This window comes from Ailuropoda melanoleuca, chromosome 14 (genome assembly GCF_002007445.2).
Source record: "Ailuropoda melanoleuca isolate Jingjing chromosome 14, ASM200744v2, whole genome shotgun sequence".
Classification (NCBI taxonomy): Eukaryota; Metazoa; Chordata; class Mammalia; order Carnivora; family Ursidae; genus Ailuropoda; species Ailuropoda melanoleuca.
The window spans coordinates 100,773,382-100,785,697 of NC_048231.1; the positions used below are offsets into that span (position 1 = coordinate 100,773,382).

At 37.6% G+C, this 12,316-nt stretch overlaps 1 protein-coding gene across 7 annotated transcripts in view; it reads right to left on the reverse strand.

Moving 5' to 3' along the window:
• Positions 1-12,316, reverse strand: part of NETO1 (neuropilin and tolloid like 1) — a 122,385-nt gene that overhangs the window by 39,849 nt on the left and 70,220 nt on the right. For all 7 annotated transcript variants that reach the window (XM_019801804.2, XM_019801802.2, XM_019801803.2 and 4 more), the window contains exon 7: positions 4,683-4,911. In XM_019801804.2, coding sequence (XP_019657363.2) covers positions 4,683-4,911 — 229 coding nt within the window. The remainder of the gene's footprint in view (positions 1-4,682; positions 4,912-12,316) is intronic.

Consider the following 12,316-nt stretch of genomic DNA (forward strand, 5'->3'; position numbering starts at 1 on the left):
AGCTCATTCAGATTGTTGGCACAACTCAGTCTCTGGGGTTGTAGGACTGAGGCTCCACCTTTCTTCCTGACTCTTAACCGGGTGACATTCTCAGCTCCCAAAGCCTACCCACCACGCTCTGCCACCTGGCCTTCTCTACTACAGGTCAGTGTGCTTATTTAAGGCCACAAGAGTATTTGTTACAGCTTAGAATGCCTCTGATTTCTTCCATCCCTGACCTTTACACCTTCTTTTAAAAGGGCTTAAAGAATATTACCAATATTTTTTTGTGTATAGTCAAATCCACCAGTTTAGTCTTCCTTTCGATTAATTCAGAATTAGGGACTGTAACTACTTATGCAAAATCCTTTTTGCCACAAAATATAACATGACATCCCATGATACTCACAGATTCTTCCTGCATGCAAGGGGAGGGGTATATACAAGGCCTGTACAGCAGGAAGGCCTTTAATATTGAAATTATACTAACAATAATCAAATTTCTAAATAATTGCATGATTCTTTAGAGCAAAATCAATGACTTATAAAAAAGTGACACAGGGGCTCCTGGGTAGCACAGTCAGTTAAGCAACCGATTCTTGATTTCAGCTCGGGTCATGATCTCATAGCTGTAGAACTGAGCCCCACGTCAGGCTCCACATTCCACAGGGAGTCTGCCTGAGGTTCTGTCTCTCCTCTTTCTCTACACATTCTTTCTCTTTTCTGTAATTTATTCAGATACAAATGCAAAAATATGACTATTGAAAATATAGTTCTATTTGCATCCATTAGTCTCCAGATTAGTATGTTCCAGAGTAGAAGTCTCTTGTTACAATTTTACTTGCGTCTAATCTTGTGGGTCATATGAAAGTGGGGTACGGTGTGGTCAAAGCACGTTCATATGACATGTAGACATAAGGTGCAGCCAATAAGACGGAAGAATCAAAATTCAGTTCGTAAAGCATATAAACCAGGGCTGACATATCTGAGCTACATGCATGATGTGTAAGTGCTACCTATTGTTATCACCATCTCTATCATCATCATCTTTAGAAAATGGGAGCGCTGTCCATTCCTTACACAGGACGAAGCTATCCACGAGAGAACTTATGAGCTTAGGAGTCTGGTCTTCAATCCTTGCCACAGTAGTGTTCAATAACTAAGCATGGAGTTAACGGTGTGCAGGGAAATTCAGTTAACTTCCTAGGTCTTATCTTATTCTGTTTCATTTCACAAAACGTTTGGGATTGAAATAGATGGTCCCTAAGCTCTCCTTCAACACCTAAACATATAACAGACATAAAGCAGAATCAGACCTATAAATACACAGAATAAACTGATGGGGGCGCTGGGCAAAATGAGTGAAGAGGGCAGGAGATACAGGTTTCCAGTTATGGAAGGAATAAGTCATGGGAATAAGAGGTGTAACATAAAGAATATAGTCAGTGATACTGTGACAGGGATGTAACGGGGCAGATGGTAGCTACACTTGTGGTGAACATAGAATCATGTATAAACTTGTCAAATCACTAAGTTGTACACCTGAAATGAATGTAACACTGGGTGTCAATTATACTCAAAAAAGTACATCATATGGTCCCAACACAAGACCTTTTGACAGATATTAGAATATTGTTGAATATGCTATAAACACTTTTCAACACCATGCTGGGGATACTACCTAATAAATGTTGAAAACCAAGAGAAACAGCAAGGTGGTTCCTTATTATTTGGGTAAGACAAAGCTGGTCATTGATTTCACACTTCTAATCTTTATTCTGTATGTGTGCGGGTTGGTATGGAGTAGGATTAAAGAAATATACATTAAATATCAATATTAATACATATTATGTAATTATATATGATAGTGTATTATATATAAGCTATATATACCTATATAATATATTATGTAAACTTTATACCTATCATCATCAAGAAAAACGAAAATGTAATGCAAAATACTCTCTTAGCCACCAATATCGAATAAAACAATAATACCATTTGCGGAACTTGAAACTCCCTAAATAGAATTCCTTTGTTTCCACATTAAGAGCCTTTAAAATGATATAACCACTCATTTCTGAGTAGTAGCACAGGTTGAAGTTCAGTCTTTGTTTTGAAATTATCATCTCATAACTGGAATACTTTGATTTTAATACAGAAAGACTTAGTCCATCCCCACATACTTCATCACACAATGACTTTGATTTTAGGTGTATAAAATGGTAGATTCCGCCTGGTTTTAATCCCCCCCAAAAAAGTAAGAAAAAGCAGAATATTGAAAAGCTACATAGGCAACATGACACAGCGGATAAATTTGTTCTAATCGAAGCTTATTATAAAATTTATGAGATAATCACAGATTATGCTATCGTAATACTCATCACTGAAATGAGAGTGATAATCCATCCACTATGCAGGGACATAAAGGATGGGCGTGATTTCCTCCTACGGAGGAAGAATGCCATGTTTTTTTCTGAATTCAACATTGAAAAGTCCACCCACTTGAAGGACTTCTGGAGATCATTTACGTACATGCATAAAAACTCTATCCTTTAGCTCAGATAGAAATATTTCTAATGGCATTTGCACAGTATGATATAATTCACCATTTCTTGCATAAGCAGAATTTTAAAGACTCAGAACTCAATCACTGTTAGAGTTCAGTGGGATCTTCGAGGTTGACCAGTCCTTTCCCTACAACACATAGACAGTCCCCTCCACCATCCACGCCACATGAAGACCCATTTTCAGACTGCTCACCCTCCATCCAGAGCCTATATCCTTTAAGAGAATCCATTCACAGCTCCTATAAGCTAGACGTATTTTTCCTAAATTTCACTCAGATGTTTCCCTACAATTTAACAAGCAAATCTCAGCTTTCAGACACTAATCCATATCGCCAACCTAAGTCTAAGGTAGTTATCACACTTTGAACAACAACAACAAAATCTCTAAGATAAACACTTCTCCTCCTTTGACCTGGTCTCATGTTTCCAGTGGCTCCTGCATCCTACTCCACCTCGTCCAATTCGTTACCTTCCTCCTCGTTCGTAAAACGCAGAAAAGATGATGTAATCTGCAGTTTGACCAGTGCAGCTTCCCACGAGACTATCTCCTTTGAGTTTTTATTTCACTTTCCTTAAGATAATTTAATACTTCCAAGATATTTTTTGTCAATTATTTAAAAAAAAAAAAAGTACTGGCTCATACTGAGTTTGAATGAAATAAAACGTCAGGAAGTCCTAGGAGTCAGGGTTCTTCTATACTACTGTTGTTTTAGCTTATATTTGAAACATAGCGATACATAATTTCATTTTCTCCCTATTACCTTTTATGGTAGAGTTTTGATAAAAATTGAAGATTTCTGTGATATTTAAAAAAACCTGATAATATTCTCTAACATAGAAGCTAGCCCTTCTATATGTGTATCATTTAAATTAATAGGAGTTCTCGACGTATTCTCACCCAAGACCGATAAGAATATGCAATAAGCCCCTTTAACCTCTCACCAAAGGCAAAAGCTATCGCCCACTGTGGAGGAATCAACAGTGAGGACATCAAGTGTGCTATCTCGTAGCCTGAATTTCTTCCTACTCTAGTCAAAAAAACGACAACATTTTTTTTTTTTTTTGCCCAACACCTTGCTGAAATAAAGATGCAGTACTTCCAACATTTTGATCAATTACTGAAATGAGGGCATGATGGCAACATGCTGCTTAAATCCACAATAACGCTGGGCGAGATAATGCGCTCCATGACGGTATCAAGATTTAGAAAGACTGAGTGACATTTGGTACTTCTGGTGTCCTACAACTTTCCGACTGGGTAATTAGAGAGGAATTTCAAGCCAAAATTATTCTCTATATAAAAGAATTGTCCAGTGTATTTAATATTTATGAACCGAAAAAAAATATTGCATGCTGTGCCTATCATTAAGAAATCCTGTAGGTTTCAAAAGCATTTTGGCTTTTTTTCTATTTAATAAATACATAGTTTCAAAATAAAAGATGCTGATTTCTTAAAGCTGAATTTTTCAGGATTACTTTTTTTTCATTTGTATAAAATTATTAAACATGAGTTATTCAGGGTTTCTAAAGAACATTCCAAATATATCTATTAATATGACTCATTATTTGTTAGAACATAATTTTCTAAAATTGCGGTGCTTTGCATATAACTCTGGATATCACCCGTTGTGCCATTTTACATATTTTCTGAAACTTTTTCTATTTACTCTCTTCCCAAGCAATTCTCTCTCTTTGCCTACTTTAATTGGAACGCTATCGTCTCAGACCTATTTGCAATAAATGGGACTGCAAGAGAAGCTTACTAAAGAGAACCTACCAAATATTTTTAGCAGGTTTTTAAGATTTAAACTCAAATTTCATCAGAAAGCTGCATAAGTTCCATATGCTTTAAGAGCTAAACCAAAGAAAAACAAAATCATCATTCCCCGGTTGAACAGTGAACAGTCTTAAGCAAGGCTATGATGCCTGTGCCGAAATAGGTCATCAAAATGTGATACGTAGCTCTCTCCTGTCACTGGGCCAAAAGGAAGGAAAGGGAATCTCAGTGATCTGAAGAACTCCTTAGACACACCCTAGTGTGCTCACAGGGCATGGAGAATGCCATTAGCGGCTGACGGACTTGCAGCCCAGGACCTAGGTGAAGGACAGACAGTCAAGTGCAGAGAATCTTACGTTCTTGAAAGGATGTGAAGAGCATCTGAAATCGGCTGTTCCGACTGCCCTCATCGGCCCACATGCGGATGACCCCAAGACCCGTGCGGAGCATGACGTCATTGGCCACCGTGCTGCAGAACTTCGCCTTCAGGTCCCCCACGGAACTGCTGCCATCGTACACAGCCACAAAGTTCCTTTTGCACTCGTTTGAATTCTGCATCTCATAGTCTAAGAAGCGTAAGTAGATCTGTAACAGAACAACACAGATGCAGTAATTTCCTCAAATCAAAACATGAAAGTAGTTCAGCGAGCACCAGGCTTTCTCTTGAGTCTCACAAGACAGTCTTGATTGCAATCAATCTCAGGATGTTTCCCCTGTGGGGAGCAGGAGGTAAAGACGAACAACTAAGATCAAACGGTGTTTAATATTTTTTTTCAAATGTTATTTTCCTTTCTTTATGTAGATGAATATATGGGAATAAATAATCTGTATTTCTATTAAAGGAAAACAGAAATGGTATCAAAAGATAGTCTCGGATTTCACTTTGCTTAAATCATTTCACAGAACCACACTGTTTCATTTTTTAAGTAGAGCACATTAAAAAGAGTAAAACAAAAAAGAGAGCTGATCTGTGGTTATTCTTGCCACAACCCAGAGTCAAGCCATTTAGTGAAGTCCACATAAATAAAAATTAAATGAACGTTTAATGAGTAGAAATGCCCTGCGCAACCTACTCTATAGATTATTTTTAAATACTCCCAACTACTCTATAAAGTTTTATTGTCCTATTCAGATGATGAAACAGAGACCCGGGTGATATAAACTGGACATCAGACAGGGTCTAACTCCCTAGGCTACGACCCTTCCACAGTATAACACTGCTGCACACACGCTGTTTTATGATCAACAGACTTCATCTGGCTGTGTTCCAATGTGCATCACACAACCACAAGCAATTAATTCAGCCAAAGATTGGTTTGAAAAGAGGTCATCTGTCCATTCAACCACTGCTTCAGCATTATCCACACCTTGGCCTCTGACTTTGTCCCAGACACTGTTCAAGGCACCGGGATACATGGGTGCACAAAAGAATAAGGCTCAGTGTTGAAAATACTGAGGACACATGGACACAGTGTCATACCATCAGAAGTGATAGAAAGAAAAAAAAAATCTGTGTACTATGAGAGGGATGTCTGGAATGGTTCTGAAACAAAGAAGGCATCCTTCACAAATACCTACTAGGTGTTTTATGTTTTCTAACATGAAAGGTTATGGGCCTTTTCCTCTCATACACCCTTCTATTATCAACGTAACATGGGCGTAAACTGAAGACATGTGTTCACCTAAAATTCCATCTCTTTCACCTTGACATTCATTTTTGCTTATGTGTTCATAAACTATGAATCCCACAAAACAAAAATTTCTCAGGTTCAGTTTGTCTTCCTTATATTTAAAATTTCAGTATTTCAAATTAAAAGAAATTTCTCTTTTGCCCTCGATGTTCTTACTGACGCAGGCAGCGATCCTTGTTAATTTGACCTTCAAAATAGTTGTTTCCATCTCTGCTGACAGGTCTACGGTATTTCAAGTCTCCCGGCTGGCCTGGATCTGTCCAAGGTTCTAATTTTCCAGTCCACTCCCAAAGCCCAGCCCCGTCAAAGTTATATTTCTAAGAAACAAATTTAATAACCATACTACAGTCTTTTAACTGGCAAAGTTTTCTTATGTCTGAACATTTCATACTTATTTTACAAAATGCCATGCTTTGTGCACAGGACAGTGTTACACGTGAGTAATTATTCCTTCTTCTCTGACTCCCAAGCTCTTCTTGGTTTTTCAAGGTCCTGTTTAATTGTTAAACTTCCAGGGCAGAATAATCACTGCCCCCACTCCCCAACCACGGCAGAATCATTGTCTGCATCCTTTATGCTAAAATATTATTTTGAACGTATTTTCAACTTTAGTTAGGGATTCTATGACATTTTTACTACACTGTGTGTTCCTAAAAAGCCAGGGCAGTAGCATACATTTTTGTATTTGAGGCATTAAACCATGTGTTGTATATATTAGGCACTCCATCAAAGTTTGTGAGGGGATGCACCTGTGAATGACTGACTGATTGGAGAATTTTATTTTGTTATTGATTTCATTTGTTCACCACCTATCGACTATTGATTGGGCCCCTATATGTCAGACGGTTTTAAGTGCTATAAATAATAACTATATAGAATAATTGGCATTTTATTATTTGCAGTAGGAAACCAAATGCAAAAATTCCCCCGAACAAGGTATTTCTAATATAACTCTGTCAGAGAACCAGAAGATAGTATGCTGCAAACTTTGTAAGAGAGAACAGACTAAAAATAAAGTGTGAGTCCCAAGTCAGGAAATACACATATAACCATGAGGAAGAACAACAGAGAAATAGGCAGAAAAGGGCAAAAATTGAGAAACAGTGGAAAGCACTTGAGTTTTACGATGCTTTGCTTGGTGAGGTTTTCATACATACGCAATCTGTAACATTGCAGTTGGAGCGACTCTAAAATTTCCAAACACTCCGATGCTAACTTTAACTGCCATTACTACAGACATTAAACATAGGCCCTGAGAAAATCTGCATGTTCCTCACTCCCAGGTTATGTTCTACTTTATTTTATCAGAAGTTCAACTATTACTCACGTAATCCATCTGGGATTCACTCTTACCAACCAAATATTATGTTCCTGAAAACTATCCAGGAAATCCCAAAATGTCTCCTTTATGAAACCATATCTGAAAATGTTAAACCTTCCAAGCTTCCACGAACTACTTTATTTTTCGAATTTTCACATGGATTTACAAAAAGGGCTTGGGTCTTTCAGATGACCTTTACCAGGAAGCTAGAGCAAAGGAGATAAAGCAGCTTGCTCCAGGGATGTAAGCAATCAATGTGTGAGCCTTAAATAGGATTAAAATACCTAATTCTTGTTTCAAAGCTCTTTTCACTACACTACATCCCCCCCCCCATCCTGATCCTGACTAAAAGTAAACAGATTGAAAGCACTATAGAAATACTTACAAAATCTAGGTATTCTTATTAGGTAATATAAACTTGTTAAATGCAACAAAAATCAACCATAGATTTATATTCTCAAATACTATACAATCAACCCAACATAGTTATTAGCCCTCAAAAGAATATGCAATTACAACTGTAAATACACATAGTTACCAGCAGGAGAAAACACTGAGTAGGGTACATAAAAAGGTCCTTTGGAGTCCAATCTAAAGCAACCCCTCCCTCCAGTGTCCTTTCAAAGCTACAAAAACCAAACACTCTGCCCACAGAACGAGAAATAAGTAATCATTTGACTAATTTAAGAAAGAAAGATATTTGAGAGCCTGATGTTTCCAAGTTGAGTGAGTCAGTGGCCTGCACACTTTGTTCGAGTCTCTTACTCTGCCTATAGAAACCCAGCTTCAAATGCTAATTTATTATCTGCATTCTATACTGGCAATAACTTAAGACATTGTGCTAACACACCATTTCACTCCAATCTCTCAACAACAGACACTTGTTATAACCATTTTAAAATGAAAAAGCCGAGCTTGGGAGAAACTAAGTAACTTTTTCAAAGTGACCAAGCCCTTAGGTGACAGATGAGTATTGAACCTGGATCCGCCTGACGGTTTACTCCCTCGTACCGCACTGCGCAGACTCATATCATGTTTTTTTTTAATTCTCACAGACTTATATTCCAGAAAGAAAGTTATAATCTTAAGGAAAACAAACTGCAACAAAATAAAGGAATAAGCCAGCAAAGCCTACAGGGGCGAGGAAACGTGTTGACAATCCAGATAAAAATGAGACTCGCGGAAAATAAATGTGTTCCTCTGAAATAAATGGCTGTCTTAAATTTTCTTAAAAAGAAGTTTGTTTTATAGAAGAGCACATCTATAGTTAGAAGTTAGGAAGCCAATTTGCATATTCAGCCCGTGGTTTCTCATTTGACAGCTCCAGAGAGTGTCCACATTTTCCAAAGGAGGTGACTGACTGGTATTCTCACATGAAGTTCAATGACAAGCAGTCTAAGCACCTTCTATATTTAAAGGCCATTCTTAGTAGACAGGACGCTATTTATAGAGGAAGTGAACAATTAGTCACTAGATTTTATATATTCACTTCCGAAGCATTCTACTATTCTTTTAACTTCACTTTTTAAAAATCATTTAAGAAAAGAAATAAAATGTGCCAGTGGATATTGGATTTATTGGGTGCAGAGCTGTTGGTGCAAAAGCCAACTGTCATTAGCCAGAAAAGTGATCAAGCTTCCCCACACTAACTCTAGGATACATCGTAGAAAAGCCTTCCTTCTATTAGGATTTAAATGATATCTGGCCAGCTTAAAGCTTGTGCCGTAAGATCACCAAGGAGGAGAACGCCACATGACGTGGGTTTTATTTAAGGCGGAAAACTACAGAAAGCTCTTTAGTCTTTCTGCTCAGAGAAAGGGAAAATGATAAACAGAATCATATATAACTCCAGTAAAATAGTCAGATTACAATCTCCTCTCAGTGAATCATTTTGATGCATTCTTCTTTCTAATCAATCACAAAGAGTTTGAGCTGACAAAATGATTTATTGAACAGGACCGGAGGAACTTCAAAACACATGAGCAATTTCTAGTAATATCTGTCTTCCAAATCACACTAATAAGGAGAGCAGAATCCCTTTTGTGTACTTAAAGCAAGTAAATGTAGCTAACAATTTACTAAGTAATATATTTACAAACAAACATTTAATACCAACCTCTCAACCTGGTCCCTCCCCTCGTGTCACAATGAGATGCAGAAAACAGACATTGTTTGGGGCAATTATTTAAGACTTGCGAGAACAGTTTTCTCCAGGAAAATACAAATTAAATACACACCACAGCCTGAGAAACACTGTCCATGATTTCATCACTACTCTCCACTAAATAAGGCCACATTCTAAAAAGCGTGTAGCCCAGAACTTCTGTGCCTGCTGTTAGATTTGTGACTGGACATGCCAGGTCTTATAATTTTAGGTACAACATCCCATGAATCTGGAGGCTAGTAGCAGCATCCCCTTTATTCGGAGGAGAAAACCACATCATCATACTCTTTTCTGAAATGTTGAAATGACACACCCTATAACAACCTGATGAGACTATTAAAATAATTTTCTAGCATGCATAAGCAGGTATCCAAATGCTCCCCTCCAAAATCTGATTGTACAAAAACTGAGATTTCAGGGAAAAACAAAGTTGAATCATGACATGTTCGCTGGTGGTTATCTAGCCAGTTAAAATTGCCATTTTGTTTACCCAATTTTTATTTTCATTTTTGGAGATAATAAAGGCAGACTCAGTCTTTAGGACCCTAAAACTTATTGTAATGGAGTACAGATCCTACCCTTCGTCTGCTGTGTTAGTTTTCTCCTGGCCCCGTAGCCAGTTCCCAGAAATAGGGCAGCTTTAAACAAGACTCCGAGTTGTGCAGGGTAAAAGTAACTGTGGGTTGGACTGTGTTCTCTGCTAAGGGCATATGAGATTGAAAACCCACCCACTTGCCGTTCTAGGATCAAGGTCCCTGTTTTCTCAATGACCATTTACCAGGGATCACTTTCAGCTCCTAGAAAACGTTCTTAATTCCTCTCACTTCCCCTTTTGCCTACAGCCAGAGAAGGGGCTCATGTGATTAGATTAGGCTCCCCTGGATAAACTTTCTTTTAATTAACCCAGAGCCAACTGATCGGTAACCTTATCTGCATCAGCAAAATCCCTTTTGCCAGGTAATTTAACATAATCAGGTATGTGATATTTTATACTCACAGTCCTACTGATTGGGCTGGAAATCTTGGGTGTCATCTTTAAGATTCCACCTACAATTAAGTTCATCATATAATTTACTTTAAAACAACTTCACTATAAAATATTGACTTACTATATTTGTCAACTTTTCCTGTTTATTTCATGCTAATTTTATTCAAAACAGTTTTGAATCAATTAATAGCACATTAAAAATTAATGGAAGTTTTAAATGATGGGTAATTACTAAAAGCTAGAGTTTTATTGTCCCAACACCTTAATCATTAAGTTAATCATCTTCATTTGTGTACTCTTACAAGTCTTTGACTAATGTCTTTTCCTATCGTAACAAATTTGACAATTTCCTCAGATAGTGTGTTTTTGTGACATCTCACTGGACTGGGAGTCAGGAGATGGAAATCTTGCCTTACCTCTGTACCAACAAACCAAATACTCGGGCAGTCACTTGTCATAGACTCATCAAGTTTTGGTCTTGAGAGGAGTTTATTATTATCTATGCCAAAGAATTACCTGACTTTTAAATTATTGTACCAAATCTCTCCCAAACTTCATTTGGATTCCTCCTGTGGAATCTCATTTGATTTTTGGGCAGCTCCATTCTCAAAACAAGAACCAAAAACTTCTTTATATTGAATCAAAAGCTGTATGTTTCCAGTTTCAAGCATTCAAATAAATTGTAGTACTTGAAACCAGGCAGATTAACCCTTCTCCTCCTGTTCTCTGTCATATGACAGTCCTTCAAATGTCTGAAGATTGCTACCATGTCCATTTTTCTAGATATACATCAGTTTGTTTTTTATTCCATGAGTTTTAACTGAATGACAGACATTACACTTGGTACTAAGTATCTAGAGATACATAAGCCCCCCAACCTTCACGGAATTAACATTGAAATAGTTACCATGATTTGATCACCTAACATTCTTTTCTGTTGGGTCTCTTCTGTAGCAGATCCAGGACAAGACACCATAATACCCTTCCGCCATCCTTGCTCTAGAGTCTATACAAAGGGATCTCTATATTCCATTATTAGCCAATATAAGACTTAATTATCATGTCTCAGCTTATTCGTCTGATAAATGAGCTAATCAGGAGCAGATTTCCAACGCTCTTTCTGGCTCTAGTATGCCAAATTCTAAGAAATCTGACTAATCACATTCTAATTAAAGGTAAGCATCTGTAGGACTATTTTCTATTTGTCAAAAAGCCTGAGAAGCATTATAGACTTGATATAAATGTTAATAGAACCCCAGTAAACTATTCAGTACCGGCATTGTGTAATATGGCTCAATCCCCAGTTATCATTGAAATATTCACCACGAGCCCCTTCAAGTTTAACGTGGGCTTTGATAGTCTATTCTCATAAGCTGTTAGGAACTCCACAAAAATAGAAAGCCCACATGGGCAGTCATATCCAGTTCTTGCTTTTCTCCACAGTTATTCAAAGCCACTTCCTATCCTCTAACCTTTAATTTAACGGAGAAAGCCTGTCACAATAGAGTCATCTTTGTCCAGCTCTGCGGGCGGCTTCCCCTTTGGGTCACAGAATGCCAAATTCTGTAACAGACAGGTACACTGGGTATCGTTGCTCTGGAATTGTACAAAAGACAGCCTATTTACCAGCTGGGAAAAGAAGGACGTGTGTTTACGCTCCCAGAAAAACCCTCTCTTTAATACTGCCGTAACAAAGATGTTGCTTACAGCAATGAGGTGGGGCTCAAATGTTTCCAACTGGAAAAAAATGTTTTTAAATCTTTCATTCATAGAGTTTAAGAAAAATGAATAGCACTTGCATGTGAACCCACAGATTATGTAAGAGA